Below are 18,898 nucleotides of genomic sequence, written 5' to 3'. Positions count from 1 at the left end.
TGCTCATTTGTTTCATTTCTTAAATTCTACATATGAGCAAAATCATATGATGTTTGTCTTTCTGTGCCTTATTTCACTTAGCATTATACAAGGGTATTTCCACTATAATGTAGTTAGCAATGAGACAGATACGTGCTTTGGGAGTGTAACAGACAGGTACTTGGTCCAGCATAGAGATTCAGGCAATGATTTTGGAAGAGATGATACCCAAACTAGCTCTAATCAAATCTTATGAAAATGGAAGCACATTAAGTTTTCAGAAATGATAAACCAAAAAATTTTTAAAAGCTTTTATTTATTAGAGGGAGAAAGAGAGAGAGAGAGCACAAGCAGGGGGATTAGGAGAAGGAGAAGCAGGCTCCCCGCTGAGCAGGGAGCCAGATGCAAGCCTCCATCCCAGGATTCTGGGATCACAACTTGAGCCGAAGGCAGAGGCCAAGTGATGGAGCTGCTCAGGTGCCCCATAAACCAGCATTTTATAATGTCAGTCTTCTGCAGATTTTGAATTAGTGTTACTTAAAAGGACGATAGTTGTTATTTCTTTATTACTGCTTTTATCATGTTTTATTTATTTTCAACTTTATTGAGGTATAATTTATGTACAGTAAAAATCATCCACTTTAAAGTGCATATTGGCTTGGTACATTTTAGTAATTGTGTGTAATTGAATTATAACCACTACACTCCAGATATAGAACATTTCCATCATCCTAAAATGTTTCCTTGTGCCCTTTAATGTCCAAGCCTCAAACAGCTACTTATCTACTTTCTGTCATTATAGTTGTGTCTTTCCTAGAATTTCATATAAATGGAATCACACAATAGGTACTTTTGTGTTTGACATCTTTTATTCAGTGTCTTGAGATTCATTAGTGCAGTGTTCTTGAGATTCATATGTGTTGTTGCATATATTGATGTTTCATTCCATTTTTATTGCTAAGGAGTTTTCCATAGTAAGGGTATACTACAGTTTATTTATCCTTCACCAGTGGAGAGGCATTTCATTGTTTCCAATTTTCATCTGTTACAAATTGTTTACATTCTTGGCTGCTGTGATATTTGCTTATAGGTCTTCCCCTGGACATGTTTTCATTTCTCTTTAGTAAATACCTAATAGTGCCATTGATGCGTTCTTTAATAAATGTGTGTTAACTTTATAAGAAATAACGAAAATGTTTTCAAAGTAGCTATACCATTTGATATTCCCATCAGTAGTGTATGAGCATTCCAGTTTTGCCATATCCTCATAAACACTTGATAGTGTTAGCTTTCTTGTTTTTTTTTTTTTTTAATTTTATTTATTTATTTGACAGAGAGAGAGATTACAAGTAGGCAGAGAGGCAGGCAGAGAGAGAGGAGGAAGCAGGCTCCCGGCGGAGCAGAGACCCCGATGCGGGGCTCGATCCCAGGACCCTGAGATCATGACCTGAGCGGAAGGCAGCGGCTTAATCCACTGAGCCACCCAGGCGCCCCGATAGTGTTAGCTTTCTTAATTTTAGTAATTCTAGTGGGTATTTTGTGGTATCTTATTTTAATTTGCATTTCCTTAATGACTAGTGATTTTATTTATTTTTATTTTTTTAAAAGATTTTATTCATTTATTTGATAGAGAGACAGAGATCACAAGCAGGCAGAGAGGCAGGCAGAGAGGGGGAAGCGGGCTCCCCGCCAAGCAGAGAGCCCAATGTGGGGCTGGATCCCAGGACCCTAAGATCATGACCAGAGCCAAAGGCAGAGGCTTAACCCACTGAGCCACCCAAGAGCCCCTGACTAGTGATTTTAAAACATCTTTTCATTATTGCTGACCATTTAGATGGTTTCTTTTATGAAATGTCAATTCAAGTCTTTTTCCCATATTTTAAAATTGGATTGTTTGACTTCTTTTTTTAGTTTTTTGAGTTACTTCCATACTGTATCCCATAATGGCTATACCAGTTTAAATTCCCATCAAAATTCACAAGGGGTTTAATCTTTTCTCCACATTAGCCAACACTTATTTCTTCTCTTTTTGGTAATAGCCGTTCTAACAGATGTGAAGTGGTATCTCATTGTGGTTTTGATTTACATTTCCTTGATGACTAGTGATTCTGAGCATCTTTTCACGTACCTGTTGGCCATCTGTATGTCTTCTTTAGAAAACTGTCTTTTCAGGTTCTGTTCCCATTTTTAGTTGGGTTATTATTATTTTTTTGCTATTTAGTTATATTAGTTCCTTATGAATTTTGGATATTAACACTTATCAAATATTTGGCTTGCAAATATTTATCTGAATTTATAGGTTTTCTCTTCATTTTGTTGATTATTTCTTTTGCTATGTTGTTTTTTAGTTTCATTTAGTCCACTTGTTTATTTTTGCTTTTGTTGCTTGTGTATTTGTGTCATATCCAGAAAATTATTGCCAAGATCAGTGTCAAGCTTTTTTATTGTATGTTTTCTTCTAGGGGTTATATGGCTTCAAATCTACATATTAGCATTTTAGTCTTTAATCTATTTCAATTTAATTTTTGTGAGTGGTGTAAAATAGGGGTCCAATTTCATTCTTTTATATGTAAATACTTTGTTTTCTCAGTACCATTTGTTGAAGACACTCTCCTTTTCCTATTAAGTATTCTTGGCTGCCTTGTCAAATAGTAGTTGACCGTATATGCATGGGTTTATTTCTGGGCTCTTCTGATTCACTGGTCTGTATATCTTTCTTTGATGCCAGTACCCTACTGTTTTGACTACTTTAGCTTTGTAAAGTTTTGTACTTTAGCTTTGTAATATAGTTTGAAATCAGTAAGTGTGATACCTCCAGCTCTGTTTTTCTTTCTCAGAGTTTCTTTGGCTCTTCAGTGTAATTTTAGTGTTTTTTTTTTTTTTAATTTTTGTGAAAAATGCCATTGGAAATTTGGTATTGCATCAAATCTATAGGCTTTGGTTAGTATGGATATTTTAACAATATTAATTCTTCTGATCCATGAACACAGGATATTTTTCCATTTATTTGTGTCATCTTCAGTTTCTTTCATAAATGTCTTAGAGTTTTCAGTGTTCACATCTTTTACCTCCTTGGTTAATTTCCTGATGTTGGATTTTGTTAAATATTTTTTCTGCATCTATGGAAGTGATCATGTAGCTTTTCTCCTTTATTTTGTGTTGAGTTAAACTGATGAATTTTTGGTTCTGGAACCATGCTTGCATTCCTCAGATAAACCCGATATGGTCTTTATGTTATTATTATGTCATATTATCCTTTTTATATGAAAATATAAAATGGATTTGATTTGCTAATATATAGTTAAGAACTTTTTTCTTTTTTTTAAGATTTTACTTATTTATTTGACAGAGAGAGATCACAAGTAGGCAGAGAGGCAGGCAGAGAGAGAGAGAGAGAGGAGGAAGCAGGCTCCCTGCCAAGCAGAGAGCCCGATGCGGGGGTCGATCCCAGGACTCTGGGATCATGACCTGAGCTGAAGGCAGAGGCTTAAACCACTGAGCCACCCGGGCGCCCCTATAGTTAAGAACTTTTACATCTGTATGTATAAGGGATATTAACTGTAGAATTTTTGTTGTTTTTCGATGCTGTCTTTTTACGTGTCCCTGTACGGGTAATACTGGCCTCATAAAATGAGTTGGGAAGGGTTCTCTTTCTTGTCTACTTTCTGGAAGAGTTTATATATGATGCTGTTATTTCTTAAATGTTTGCTATCAAATTGTTAATTCTATATTAACAGTGAAGCCATGTGGGCCTGGAGTTTTTGCTTTTGACAGATGAACTATTTTTAAACATTTTTAATTTAAATTTAATTTCGTTAACATATACTGTATTATTAGTTTTAGAGGTAGAATTTAGTGATTAATCAGTGCATGTAACATCCTGTGCTCATTACTTCATGTGCTCTCCTTAATGCCCATCACCCAATTAACCCATCCCACCCCTCCAGCAACCCTCAGTTTGTATCCTGCAGTTAAGAGTCTCTAATGGTTTGCTTCCCTCTCTCTTTTCATCTTACTTTATCTTCCTTCCCTTCCCCTATGTTCATCTGTTTTATTTCTTAAATTCCACCTATGAATAAAATCTTAGGTATTTGTCTTTCTCTGACTTACTTATTTTGCTTTGCATAATACCCTCCGGTTCCATCCACATCTTTGCAAATGGCAAGATTTCATTTTTTTTGATGGTTGATTAATATTCCATTATCTATATCTATATCTATATATCTCACATCTTTATCCAGCATCTGTTGATGGACATTTAGGGGCTTTCTGTATTTTGGCTCTAATGGACATTTCTGCTGTAAACATTGGGGTACATGTGCCTTTTGAGTCACTATGTTTGTATCCTTTGGATAAATACCTAGTAGTGTAATTGTTGGGTCATAGGGTAGCTCTGTTTTAAACTTTTTGAGGAACCCATCAAAATCCTTGAAAACACAGGCAGCAACCTCTTTGACCTCAGCCACAGCAACTTCTTCCTAGAAACATTGCCAAAGGCAAGGGAAGCAAGAGCTAATTAAAAAAAATGTTTTTAAAAGATGTTATTTATTTGAGAGAAAGAGGGAGAGCACAAGCAGAGGGAGAGGCAGAAGGAGAGGGAAGAGCAGACTCCCCACTCTGCTAGGAGCCTGATGTGGGGCTCAGTCCCAGAACCTGGAGATCATGACCTGAGCTGAAGCCAGACACTTAATCGTCTGAGCCACCCAGGCACCATAAACATCTTTAATTTTGATAAAGTTCATTTTAGTTACTTTTTTTCTTTTGTTGATATGCTTTTGGTGTTCCATTTAAGAATCTGTTGCCAAGGGATGCCTGGGTGGCTCAGTCAGTTGAGTGTCCAGCTTTTGTCTTTGGCTCGGGTCATGATTTCAGGGTGCTGGGTTTGAGCCCCACTTTGGGCTCCATGCTCAGTGGGGGGGTCTGCTTGAGGATTCTCTCCTTCCCCTTCTCTCTGCCCCTCCCCCTGCTCTCTTTTGAAAATCTCTTGCCAAATTGGAGATCTTGAAGTCTTAATTCTGTGCTTGCTTTTAAGAATTTTGTAGTTCGGGGTGCCCGGGCGGCTCAGTGGGTTAAAGCGCTGCCTTTGGCTCAGGTCATGATCCCAGGGTCCTGGGATGAAGCCCCACATTGGGCTTTCTACTCAGCAGGGATCCTATTTCCCTTCCTCTTTCTCTGCCTGCCTCTATGCCTACTTGTGATCTCTGTCAAATAAATAAATAAAATCTTAAAAAAAATTTTATAGTTCAAAAAAAAGAATTTTATAGTTTCATCGATTACATTTAGTTTTCAATCTATTTTGAGTTAAGTTTTATATTTGGAATGGGATAGGGGTCCAACTTCATTCTTTTATATGTGGAAATTCACTTTCCTAGCACCATTTGTTGAAAAGACTACTCTTTCTCCTTTGAATGGACTTGGTGTCCTTGTTGAAAATCAGTTGGTTATAAATATTTGGGTTTGTTTTTGGATCATCAGTTCCATTTCATTGAAAAATAATATAAACCAAGTAGGCCTCACAAACATAATACAGAACACTCCACCCAACAAAGCAAGATACACATTCTTTTCAAGTACACATGGAATATTCTCCAGAATAGACCATAAGTTGGGCCATGAACAATTATCAGTAAAAGATCGCAATCATAGAAACTATCTTCTCTGACCCAATGGAATGAAGCTACAGAAATCCACAGAAGGAAAACTGAGAAATTTGCAAATATCTGGAAATTTAACAACATATTCTTAACTAGTAGGTCAAAGAAATCCCTGGGAAAATTCGAAGATACTTTAGCAAGAATGAAAACAAAACACAGTATACCAAAACTTAGTGTGTGCAGTGACAGTACTGTGGGAAATTGATAGCTCTAAACACCTACATTAAAAATAAAGATCTCAAATCAATCTAAATTTATACCCAAGAAACTAGAAAAAGAGCAAACCAAATCCAAAACCAGCAAAAGGAGGAAAACAATGAAGAGTAGATCAGAGATGAAATAGAGAATAGAAAGACAGTAGAGAACTAATGAAATCAAAGTCGATTCTTAAGAGAAAGAGACAAACCTTTAACTAGTCTAAGAAAAGGAGGGAAGATGCAAATAACTAAAATCAGAAATGAAACTAGGGACATTATGGGTCTTGAGTAGCTCAGTGGGTTAAGCATCTGCCTTTGGCTCAGGTCATAATCCCAGGGTCCTGGGATAGAGCCATCATCAGGCTCCCTGCTGGGCAGGAAACCTGCTTCTCTCTCTCCCACTCCCCCTGCTTGTGTTCCCTCTCTTGCTCTGTCTCTCTCTGGCAAATAAATAAAATATTTTTTAAAAAGGGACATTACTCTCCATTCTACCATTGAAATAAAAATATTGTAAAAGAGAACTATGAGCAATTGTATGCCAACAAATTGGATAACTTAGAAAGGACAAATTCCTAGAAAAATACAAATTACCAAAACTGATTCAAGAAAAAAATAGAATTCTCAACAGACCTTTCAAAGTAAAGAAATTTCATCAGTAATCAAAAGCCTTCCAACAAAAAGTCCTTGACAACACAGCTTTTCATGGGTGGATTTTTAACAAACTGTTAAAGAGTTAATACTAATCCTTTCTCAAACACTTCTAAAAAATAGAAGAGGAGGGAACACTCGTATTCTATGAGGTCCTCATTACTCTGATATGAGAGTCAGACAAAGACAACACAAGAAAACCAAAGATCAATATCCCTTATGAACACTGATGCAAAGATTCTCGACAAAACACTGACAAACCGAATCTGACAACACATTTATGGAATTATACAGTACGATGAAGTGAGATTCATCCCAGGAATGCGGAAGTTCAACATAAAATCAGTGAGTGAAATACATAGAACAAAGGAGAAAAACCACATAACCATCTCAATAGAGGCAAAGAAAGCATTTGACAAAATTTAACACCTTTTTATGAAAAAAATTGCTCTGTAAACTAAAGGCACAGCATAGAAAATATAGTCAATGATACTGTAATAGCATTGTGTGGTAACAGATGGTAGCTACACTTGTGATGGTCCTGGTGTAACTTGTAGAGAAGGTGAAATCACTGTGTTGTATACCTGAAACATTGTAACACATATAAACATGTAGCATTAAGTGTCAACTACTCAAAAAATTTTAAATAAATAAATGATTTTTAAAAACACTCAGGAAACTAGGAATAAAAGGAAACTTCCTTAATATGATAAAGGGCACATACAAAAATCCACTATAACATACAGTTGATCCTTGGACAACATGTGTTTGAGCCATGTGGGTCCAATTTTTTTGGTCCAGTACTATAAATTTATTTTCTCTATGATTTTCTTAACATTTTCTTTTATCCAGTTTAGATTATTGTAAGAAAATGGTACGAATATGTATAACATACAAAATATGTGTTAATTGACTGTTATTGATAAACCTTCCTGTCAGCAATAGACTATGAATAGTTAAGGTTTTTGAGGAGTCAACAAGACTGCTATTCTCTTGGCACTTAAACATTATAATTTGATATGTAAGTGGTGTTTGCTTCATTCATTTTTTTGAATTATTAAGTTTTTTTTTTTTTAAAGATTTTTATTTATTTATTTGACAGAGAGAGATCACAAGTAGACAGAGAGGCAGGCAGAGAGAGAGAGAGGGAAGCAGGCTCACTGCTGAGCAGAGAGCCCGATGCGGGACTCGATCCCAGGACCCTGAGATCACGACCTGAGCTGAAGGCAGTGGCTTAACCCACTGAGCCACCCAGGCGAAATATTTGGTTACATTTTTTTAATCTGCTCCATGGCAGCGTTTTTCTCATGAATGTCCTTTGGTTCCTGTTTTCCTTTAAGTTTTGCATTTATATTTTCTATTCCTGCTTCTTTTTTGGGTTATTTTTTTTGTAATGAAGAGAGTTCTTCCTGTTCTACTTTTTAGGATATTGGAAGTAGGTGTCTCAGGGTAGCTACTGTCTTCCAAATTTACAGGAGTTTTCTTTATAACCAGGCTTGTTGTATGTATGAACTTATTTCATTCTCCTCGGCTAGAGAAGATTTGCTGTTTTAGGACTGTTCATAGTTTAGGCTGTCTTACTATCTTTTTGCCATACCAGCAGCCTAATTTCTGCAGTTGTAGCTTGTTTGTGTGATTCCTTGTTTAGTACTGTCTCCTCTACCACTTCAGACTGTGAGGAGCGAAGTTCCTTCCCCTAGCTCCCCTTTTTTTGTTGTTGCAAGTGTGGTTTCCATTTGTACCTCAGGAAGTACACCTGAAGAGATGTCTGCACAGCCCCCTTTTGGAGCCTCATGCCTTATATTCACCCTCTTTCTCCAGTTTTGTCTCTCTTTTGGCCTTTCACTTATATTTTCATATGTTTCCTAGTTTTATTGGAGATGATGTTTGCTTTTTTATTTATTTATTGCTTTTGGGTAATTTCTTAGAGGAGTAAGAAGATTCTCACTTTGCTCTGTCATCAACACTAGAGTCACTTAAAGTATATTTTTTTGTTAGTGCTTCACATATTCATTTAGTCAAAATATTTTAAACTGGATTAAATTCCCTAATTATAATAAATGTGGAGTGTATTTGCATTATTTAACAAAGATTCTAGCATTTAGTATGTGCCAAGTCTGTTCTAAGTGCTTTACAAATATGTACATTTCATCCTCATAATAATCCAATGAGGTAGGTGTTCTTTTTATAGGAAACTGAAGCACAGGCAGGAAAATTAACTTGCCCAATGTTGCCTAATTAATAAGAAATAAGAACACTTTCTACCTTTCATTTTATGACGATAGCATTTTGAATCTTGGCATCATCCATTTATACCTGTACTAATGAATCCCTTGAGAGGAGAGTCCATGTCTCATTCATTTATATTTCCTGTGCCTGTTTAGCAGAATACCTGAAATTCAGAAGATACTCAGTGAATGTTGTTGGTGAATATTTTTATTAGGAGCCAAATAATATCCTCTCTGCAAGACTTGTATAGTTTCAGTTCTTTATTCTATTTGTTTTGTATAAAAAAAGTTTTTTTGAGTACATCACACAAGCAGGGGAGAGGGGCAGAGGGAGAAGGAGAAGCAGGCTCCCTGCTGAGCAGAGAGCCCGATATGGGACTCACTCCCAGAACCCTGGAATCATGACCTGAGCCGAAGGCAGACAACTTAACCGACCCGAGTCACCTAGGTGCTCCATAAAGGGTTTTTGATGAAATAGTTGTCGACATGCTGATAATATAAGCATACTAGTTCGCTTACACCAGTTTGCTGTCCATGCTAAAAAATTCTTTTTATATCCTGATACTAGTTGTATTTATACAGTGTTATTTGTAAAATAACAGGGTGAACTAACTCCAAATAATAAAAATGTGGTAGTCATCTTATAGTCCATTTGTTTTTATTGCTGAGTTTTACTCCATTTTAAGAATATATAACTTTTGTTTTGGTATTTTTTTAAAATTATTTTTATTAATATAATGTATTATTTTCCCCAAGGGGTACAGGTCTGTGAATCATCAGGCTTACCCAGTTCACAAGAATATATCACTTTAAAAAAATTTTTATTTAAGGGGTGCCTGGGTGGCTCAGTGGTTTAAGCCTCTGCCTTCGGCTCGGGTCATGATCTCAGGGTCCTGGGATCAAGCCCCGCGTCGGGCTCTCTGCTCAGCAGGGAGCCTGCTTACCCCTCTCTCTCTGCCTGCCTCTCTGCCTACTTGTGACCTCTCTCTCTCTCTGTCAAATAAATAAATAAAATATTTAAAAAAATTTTTTTAATTTAAATTCCAGTTAGTTAGCATGTAGTGTAATATTAGCTTCAAGTGTACAATATAGTGATTCAGCATTTCCATACAACACCTGGTGTTTATTACAAGTGCACTCCTTAATCCCCATCACCTCTTTAACCTATCCTCCTACCCATCTCCCCTCTCATAACCATCAGTTTGGTCTCTATAGTTAAGAGTCTGTTTCTTGGTTTACCCCTCCCTCCCTCCCTCTCTCTATCTCCCTCTCTCTTACCTTTGCTCATTTGTTTTTGTTTCTTAAATTCCACCTGTGAGTGAAGTCATATGGTATTTGTCTTTCTCTGGTTAATTTAGTTCACTTAGCATAATACTTCTTGCTCCATCCATGTCATTGCAAATGGCAAGCTTTTATTCTTTCTTTCTTTTTTTTTTTTTTGGCTGAGTAATATTCCATTATCTATACCTGTATCTATCTCTCTATCTATATATACATACATACGACATCTTTATCCATCATCAGTTGATGGGCACTTGGCTGCTTCCACAGTCTGAGTGTTGTAGATAATGCTACTATAAACATTGGGGTACACGTATCCCTTTGAATTACTACTTTTGTGTTATTTGGGTAAAATACTTAGTAGTGCTGTTGCTGGATCGTAGGGTTGTTCTATTTTTGACTTTTTAAGGAACCTCCATACTGTTTTCTAGAGTAGCCATACCAACATTCCTACCAACAGTGCAGGAGGGTTCCCCTTTCTCCACATCCTTGTCAATACCTGTTGTTTCTTGTGTTGTTGATTTTAGCTCTTTTGACGGGTGTGAGGTGATCTCTCATTGTAGATTTGATTTGTAGTTTTGATTTCCTGATGATAAGTGATGTTGAGCATCTTTTTGTGTGTCTCTGTTGGCCATCTGTATGTTGCTTTTGAAAGGTTGTCTATTTGTGGCATCTGCCCATTTTTTAATTGGATTATTTGTTTTTTGGGTATTGAGTTTTAGAAGTTCTTTATGTATTTTGGATATATATTGCTGTTTGTTGATCTATTGTCCCATGATGAATACCTGGACTGTTTCCTGTTTTTGTCTGGTCATGAATAAAGGTGCTATAAATATTTTCATGAAGTGTTTTTAGGGATTTATGTTTTCATTTCTCTTGGTAAATGCCTACTTCTAAATTGCTATGTCAGGATAGATATGTGCTTAATCATATAAGAAATACCGTTTTTTCCCCAAAGCATTGTATTATTTTATATTCCCACCAATAACAGAGTTTCATTTCTTTGTAGTCTCACTGATATTTATAGTTACCAATGTTTTAAATTTTAGCCATTTAGTGCATGCATTTATCTTTATTTTTAACATTCATCATTATGGTTGTTGATATCCTATTTCCATTATCACCATTAATAATTTGAACATTTTTGGGGCATCTAGGTGGCTCAGTTGGTTAAGCCTCTGCCTTCAGCTTGGGTCGTGATCTCAGAGTCCTGGGATCAAGCCCCACGGTGGGCTCCCTGCTCAGCGGGGAGCGTGGTTCTCCCTCTCCCTCTGCCTCTCCCCCTGCTTGGGCGCTTTCTCTCTGTCAAATAAGTATACTCTTAAAAAAAAAATAATAATTTGAACATTTTTAGGTTTTCTTCTGATCCTGGCGATGAATTAAGGAGTTAGAGAGTTCCCAAGACAATTCGCAATTTTTTTTTTGAAGATTTTATTTATTTGACAGAGATCACAAGTAGGCAGAGAGGTAGGCAGAGAGAGAGAGAGAGAGAGAGGAGGAAGCAGGCTCTCTGCTGAGCAGAGAGCCCAATGTGGGGCTCAATCCCAGGACCCTGGGATCATGACCCGAGCCGAAGGCAGAGGCTTTAACCCACTGAGCCACCCAGACGTCCCGACAACTCGAACTTTTGACAGCAACTGCAAGTTTGGAGGTCTCTAGGATTACCCTCACTTCTGAAATGACTTGCAAGATCAGGGGTCCCCCGGACCACCCTTAGATTTGATAATTTATGGAAGGACTCACACAACTCACTGAAAGTTTACTGAAGGTTGTGGTTTTTTAATAGTGAAGGGATGTAATTTAAAATCAACCAAGGGGAAGAGGTATGTTTGATTACTTGGATGTGATTGACTGCCCATGGGCTAACCTTAGTTTCCAGCTCCTTCAGAGGTTGAGTTCATAACATGTGTCCCAGCCCCCCTCTTCTTCACACCACTCTCAATAAATCACATTGTTAGCATAGGCTGTTTGGCATGGACTAAAGTCCCAGGTAAATAAAAACACTGTTATCAGTCATAACATTCCAGAGGTTTAGAGATTACTCCACAGAAGCCAAGGGCAAAGGCCAGACCTCAGTCATAGCAGTGAGATCAGTCAGCGCTCCCTGATCTCTGGGTCCCAGCAATGCTGGTAACCAGTTAAGCCCACTTGTGGATCCCTGCCTCTTGCTCCTCTGCATCTTCAGATAATTTTGTAAGCACCTAATTTCTTGCATTGACTCACTTTGACTGGAATGTCCAGAGTAAAGAATTTGTTTCTGGTGCTGGAAAGAAAGGAAGAAATAAAGAAAGTGAGAGAGAGAAAGAGAGAGAGAGAAAAAGGAAAAAAGAAAAGAAGGGAGAAAAGAAAAGAAAAAAAGGAGAAAGGAAAGGGAGAGAGAAGGAGGGAAGGAGGGGAGAAAAGACATCCCCAAACACAAAAATTTAGTAACTGGAAAAGAAAACATTTTGATTCAAAGAGGAAAATACCCTATTCCCCCCACCTCCCCTCCAGCAACCCTCAGTTTGTTGCCTATAGTTAAGAGTCTCTAATGGTTTGCCTTCCTCTCTGTTTTCATCTTATTTTACTTTTCCTTCTCTTCCCCTTTGTTCATCTGTTTTGTTTCTTAAATTCCACATATGAGTGAAATTATATATTTGTCTTTCTATGACTGACTTATTTAACTTAGCATAATACTTTAGTTCTATCCATATCGTTGCAAATGGCAAGATTTAATTTTTTTGATGGCTGAGTAATATTCCATTTTGCACACACACAGACACACACACACACACCCCCCCCATACCACATCTTTATCCATTCATCTGTTGATGGACATTTGGGGGCTTTTCTTATATTGGCTATTGTAGACATTGCTGCTATAAACATTGGGGTACAGATGCCCCTTTGGATCACTGTGTTTGTATCCATTGAATAAATACCTAGTAGTGCAATTGCTGGGTTGTAGGGTAGCTCTATTTTAGGTATATTTCTGACTTATGTTTCATTTTCTCTCTGTTTACTCATGTTCCATTACCAAGCTGTCTTAAGTATTGTCACTTTTTTTAAAAAGATTTTATCTATCTATTTGACAGAGAGAGAAATCACATGTAGGCAGAGAGCAGGCAGAGAGAGAGGGAAGCAGACTTCCCATTGAGCAGAGAACCCGATGTGGGCCTTGATCCCAGGACCCTGAGATCATGACCTGAGCCCAAAGCAGAGGCCTACCCAACTGAGCCACCCAGGAGCCCAAGTATTGTCACTTTTTAAATTAATTTTTATTATCTGGTGAGAGTAGGTCTTTTTAAAAATATTATTCTTCTTCAAAATGTTTATAAGTATTCTTAAGTGTTCATTTTGCTTTATGAACTTTATAATCAACCTATCTAGTTAAAAGAAAAATATTTTTGAAATAATGGCCAACTTAACTCTCCAACCCTTAGCAACCACTGATCTATCTACTTTCTGTCTCTGTAGGCTTGCCTATTCTGGGACATTCTGTATGAATGGAATCATAATATGTGGCCTTTTATGTGACTTTTTAGCATAGTGCTTTCCAAGTTCATTCATATGGCATCATGTATCAGTATTTCATTCCTTTTTTGAATAATATTCCATCATATGAATATACCACATCTTGTTTATCTGATCATTAGTTGATGGACATTTGGGATGTTTCCACTTTTTGGCGATCATAAATAATGCTGCTATGAACATTCATTTACAAGTTTTTTTTAAACATATGTTTTACGTTTTCTTGGGTATATACCTAGGAATAGAACTGTTGCGTCATATGGTAACTCTTTGTTTAACCTTTTGAGGAACTCCCAGACTATGGTTTTCTGAAGCAGCTGCATCTTTTTACATTCCTGCCACGTCGTTTCTCCATGTCCTTGCCATCACTTGTTCTTGTCCATCTGTTTAATTATAGCATCCATTATATTTCTAAAGACGTTTATGAGAAACTGATGTTGAATTTTAACAAATGCTTTTTCATCTTATATGGAGATTATGAGAAGTTTTTTTTTGTTCTCCTCTCTTGACTGAATTATAATAAATAGATTTCTAATATTAATGACGTTGAGTTTGAATAGTTGTCAACTTGGATTTGTTTCCTTTCGTTAGAACAGAAAATTACTTAGTAGACATGTAATTATGTCATAACAACTAAAAATTCCACTGAGAGCTTTAAAATTAGTTGATATGCATGTTCAGAGTAAAAGAGTTCCTATTTTCTTGGTGACTTCACTTGAATATCTTTATTTCAAGATGATTTACATCTAAGCTTTCAAGCTAAATAAATAAACACTAAACACTAAATAAGTACTACTGCTAAGTAAAGAGCTTAAATATTTGCTTTCATGTTTTGTAAAATATTAAAAAATTCTACCTCCTACCAAATATGGGAGGCTTTCAGATTTTTTAATGGGGAAAGTATAAGCTAGTTCATTTTATTTTATTTTTTAAAGATTTTATTTATTTATTTGACAGAGATCACAAGTAGGCAGAGAAGCAGGTAGAGAGAGGGGGCGGGAAGCAGGCGCCACACTGAGCAGAGAGCCTGATGTGGGGCTCGATCCCAGGACCCTGGGATCATGACCTGAGCGGAAGGCAGAGGCTCAACCCACTGAGCCACCCAGGTGCCCCAAGCTAGTTCATTTTAATTAGTTTCTTTTGCCTGGGTATTTATAGTAGATGGAATGATCACATATTTGGTAGTACTAGTCATAATAATTTCTGGTACAATTTTAGTAAAACAACATGAGTATATAAAGGTGAATGCATGTGTTTGTGTGTGCATTTATTAAAAATGAGGACATTTTTTCAAACATGATAGATATTCTTACTAAAACATCAGAAAATAATGGAAGCAAAAGCAAAAGAAGGAAGTTGAAAGCCTGTAATCCTACTACCCAGAGAAAACTTAATTACTATTTTGATGTGTGTGTTATATAAAACAGTATATAAATGCATACAGTGTATTTATATATGTGTATATAATATATAGTTTGTATGCTTTAAGGACAATAGACTCATTGTATTATATTAATTAATTTATTTCTTAAAAAGATTTTATTTATTTATTTGAGAGAGTGAGAGAGAGCATGAGAGGGGAGAGGGTCAGAAGGAGAAGCAGACTCCCTGCTGAGCAGGGAGCCTGTTGTGGAACTTGACCCCAGGGCTCTGGGATCATGACCTGAGCCGAAGGCAGTCGCTTAACTAATTGAGTCACCCAGGCACCTGACTTATTATATTTTAAAGGACTGTGTTAAATGCTTTAAAAAGTACAGTACCTCTTAAGGACAAGGTATGCTATACCTTTCCCCACCTTTTTATTATAGTAAAATATGTATGGCATGAAATGTACTATCTTAGCCATTTTTAAGTGTACAGTTTAGTGGTATTAAGTACTTCATATTGTTCTCAACTATCACTATCATCCATCTCCAGAACTCCTCAACTTGTAAAACTGAAACGATACTGGTTAAATAATGACCCCTCTGCTGCTCTCCTTCCAGCCCCTCGAAACCTCCATTCTTTCTGTCTATATGATTTTTTTTTTAGATCTTAAATTTTTTTATTTGATAGACTGAGATCACAAGTAGGCAGAGAGGCAGGTGGAGAGAGAGAGGGAAGCAGGCTCCCCACTGAGCAGAGAGCCCGATGTGGGGCTTGATCCCAGGACCCTGGGATCACGATCTGAGCCGAAGGCAGAGGCTTTAACCCACTGAGCCACCCAGGTGCCACTGTCTATATGATTTTGACTACTCTAAGTACCTCATATAAATGGAATCCTAGAGTATTTGCCTTTTTGTGACTGACTTCATTGAGTGTAATGTCGTTAAGGTTCATCCTTGTTATAGCATATATGTCAGTATTTCCTTCCTTTTTAAGGCTATATAACAGCTATTCACTCAAAACAAATGTAGTAAGATCTTAAATAGTTGTTTTTCTTATATAAGAAATGAATAGTCATGGGGCGCCTGGGTGGCTCAGTGGTTTAAGCCTCTGCCTTCAGCTCAGGTCATGATCTCAGGGTCCTGGGATCGAGCCCCGCATCGGGCTCTCTGCTCAGTGAGGAGCCTGTTTCTCCCTCTCTCTCTGCCTGCCTCTCTGCCTACTTGTGATCTCTCTCTCTGTCAAATGAATAGATAAAATATTAAAAAAAAAAAAGAAATGAATAGTCATGTTGGTAAATTTAAATAATTGTTAAAGTGGAAGTTTTGGCTTAAATTGTCTTTTTTTCCCCCATATCCCACCCCATTTCTTTATATTTTTCACTTTTTACTCTGATATTTCTGCCTTAGTGAAGTGCTTTTAAGAGTACATTTACCTGGCCTTTAACAGAAAAGTCTTAAGGTCAAACTATTCAAGGTAAATTGTCAGTATTAACATATATCATTGACTACCTTTGGTTTATAAGGTGTACTGTTATTTCATGTACTATTGAAGTAAAAGAAAATACTGCTAATCATTACTAAAAGGTGAATCCCAATATCATAAATGTTAAAATGTAAAAGTGTTACCATAGAATCTGTCAAATATAATACATGTATGGAAAGGGCACATCCATTGTACCACATTTAGTGTCCTTGCACTTTGTTTTCTAACTCTTGCTACAAAGGACTGGAATGAAGGAATTGATTTGACTGTTCTTCATGTTGCTAAGCTGATCAAAATTTGATTTTCTTCTTTTTAAAAAGTTTTATTGGGACGCCTGGGTGGCTCAGTTGGTTAAGCGGCTGCCTTCGGCTCAGGTCATGATCCCAGCATCCTGGGATCGAGTCCCATATCGGGCTCCTTGCTCGGCAGGGATCCTGCTTCACCCTCTGCCTCTGCCTGCAACTCTGTCTGCCTGTGTTTGCTCTCTCTCTCTCTCTCAAATAAATAAAATCTTTAAAAAAAATAAAAAGTTTTATTCATTTTAGAGAGAGAGAGAGCGAGAGAGAGAGAACACATGGTGGGGGAGGGGCAGTGGGAGAGACAGTCTTAAGCCGACTGTGCACTGAGCATGGAGTCCGATGGAGGGGCTCGATCTCTTGACCCTGAGATTACCACTTTAGCCAAAACAAATAATCAGACGTGTAGCTGACTTTAAGTTATCTGTATCCAGCATGGGGCTTGAACTTAAAACCCTGCGATCAAGAGTTACATACTTTACCAACTGACGCAGCCCTCCAAATTGTGGTGCCCCCCAAATTCAATTTTTACTTTTTTTCTGTAGTTCCCTCTACACTGATTAAGTTCAGTAAACATTTTTAGTGCCTACTATGCTTTAGTCCTTGTCATAAAAGTAGTTAACATATATAGCTTTTCCTGTGTGTTAGTGTTTGAGCACTTAATGTATTTTAATTAAGTAAATTTTACAGTATCCCTGTGATGTGGATACTGTTACTATGCCCATTCTGAGGCACAGAGCAGTCAAGTGACTTGACCAAGGTCATACAACTAGTACATGGTGGAGGCAGGATTTGAATGTGTTTGGTTTGATTTTCTGACTCCAGAGTCTTTTGTCAGCAGTACTCCTAGGAACATAAATGAATAATATGTTGTCCTTTCCCTGAACACAGTTTACCAGGTAGTATCTGAGGGTAGGTTGATAAATTTACATAAAATTTTTGTTATACTTCTGGTAATGAATTTTTATTTGTGTTTTTAGGACATTCAGTCAGAAGAAAGCTGCCATTGAAAGAGAGTATGCACAGGTAAGCTTGGAAATTGAGGTGACCATTCTAGGTATACCTCTTCTTTGGCTTAAAGGCATATGTGGTTGTTGGAGAGAAACTTTGTTATCCCTGCATCCTGTTTTTTAAAAATTTCTGGCTATCTCACTTTGATCCTCCTTTTTACTTCATTTGAAACTCTAGTTGAGGAGGTAAGTGGCTCCTTATGAAGGTTATGAGCCTTTGGAAAGAAGATAATATTTATAGAATTTTTAAATATTTGCAAGTGTAAGTAATAATGCAAACATTTTATGAGTATATATATACTTGACCCTTGAACAAAATGAATTTGAACTGCACGGTTCTGCCTATACATGGGATTTTTTTTCCCCAATAAATTTATGTACAGTTTTGTGAATATATTTCTTCTTCCTCTGTTTTGTTACTATTTTTTTAGGTTAGTTTTATGTAAAAATACTGTATATAATATATATATAAAATATGTGTTAATTGGCTGCTTATGTTATCAGTAAGTCAACAGTAGGGTTTTAGAGTTACATTTTTGTGAATCAAAGTTGTATGTAGATTGCTGACTACATTGGGGGTTGGCACCCCTAATCCCCACATTGTACAGGGGTCATCTGTATATATTCATTCTCTAATATATCCTATTCTTTACAGTCTTATGGTAGGTTAATTTTATTTTATCCAGTTAGGCATTTATTTCTATTCAGGTCCCTGTTGACAGAGAATGATATACTTTCAATGGATGGCATAGTGCTATTTCTAGGGAAATTTAAGCATTTCCTTCTTTTATTTTATTTTATTTTATTTAAAGATTTTATTTATTTATTTGACAGACAGAGATCACAAGTAGGCAGAGAGGCAGGCAGAGAGGAGAGAGGAGGAAGCAGCCTTCTGCTGAGCAGAGAGGCCGATGTGGGGCTCGATCCCAGGACCCTGGGATCATGATCGGAGCCGAAGGCAGAGGCTTTAACCCACTGAGCCACCTGGGCGCTCCTCTCCTTTTGTTTTAATTAGAATTTTATTTGCTCCCAGGTAACTAAATGTGCCAAGAAAAAATCATGTTGGTATATCATTTTGTAGATAGGTAAAGAATTAATAACTATTTTCCTTGTATAAAAACAGTGTGACATGATTTGGAAATTTTGGCCCTTTTTAGCAGTTACTTTCTCTGTGGAATAGAATTCTAAAATTGATGTCTTCCCACTCCCAAAATTATAAATGTCAGGTTTTGATTTTAGTTT

At 36.9% G+C, this 18,898-nt stretch overlaps 1 protein-coding gene across 2 annotated transcripts in view; it reads left to right on the top strand.

Annotated features, from left to right (window-relative positions):
• The window catches only part of FCHSD2 (FCH and double SH3 domains 2), a 284,199-nt gene that overhangs the window by 28,065 nt on the left and 237,236 nt on the right, over positions 1 to 18,898 (top strand). For both annotated transcript variants that reach the window (XM_046015694.1, XM_046015695.1), the window contains exon 3: positions 17,627 to 17,672. In XM_046015694.1, the coding sequence (XP_045871650.1) occupies positions 17,627 to 17,672 (46 nt within the window). The remainder of the gene's footprint in view (positions 1 to 17,626; positions 17,673 to 18,898) is intronic.

This window comes from Meles meles, chromosome 8 (assembly GCF_922984935.1).
Source record: "Meles meles chromosome 8, mMelMel3.1 paternal haplotype, whole genome shotgun sequence".
Classification (NCBI taxonomy): domain Eukaryota; kingdom Metazoa; phylum Chordata; class Mammalia; order Carnivora; family Mustelidae; genus Meles; species Meles meles.
Note: the sequence above shows the minus strand (reverse complement) of the source record. Positions and strands in the feature narration are given on the sequence as shown.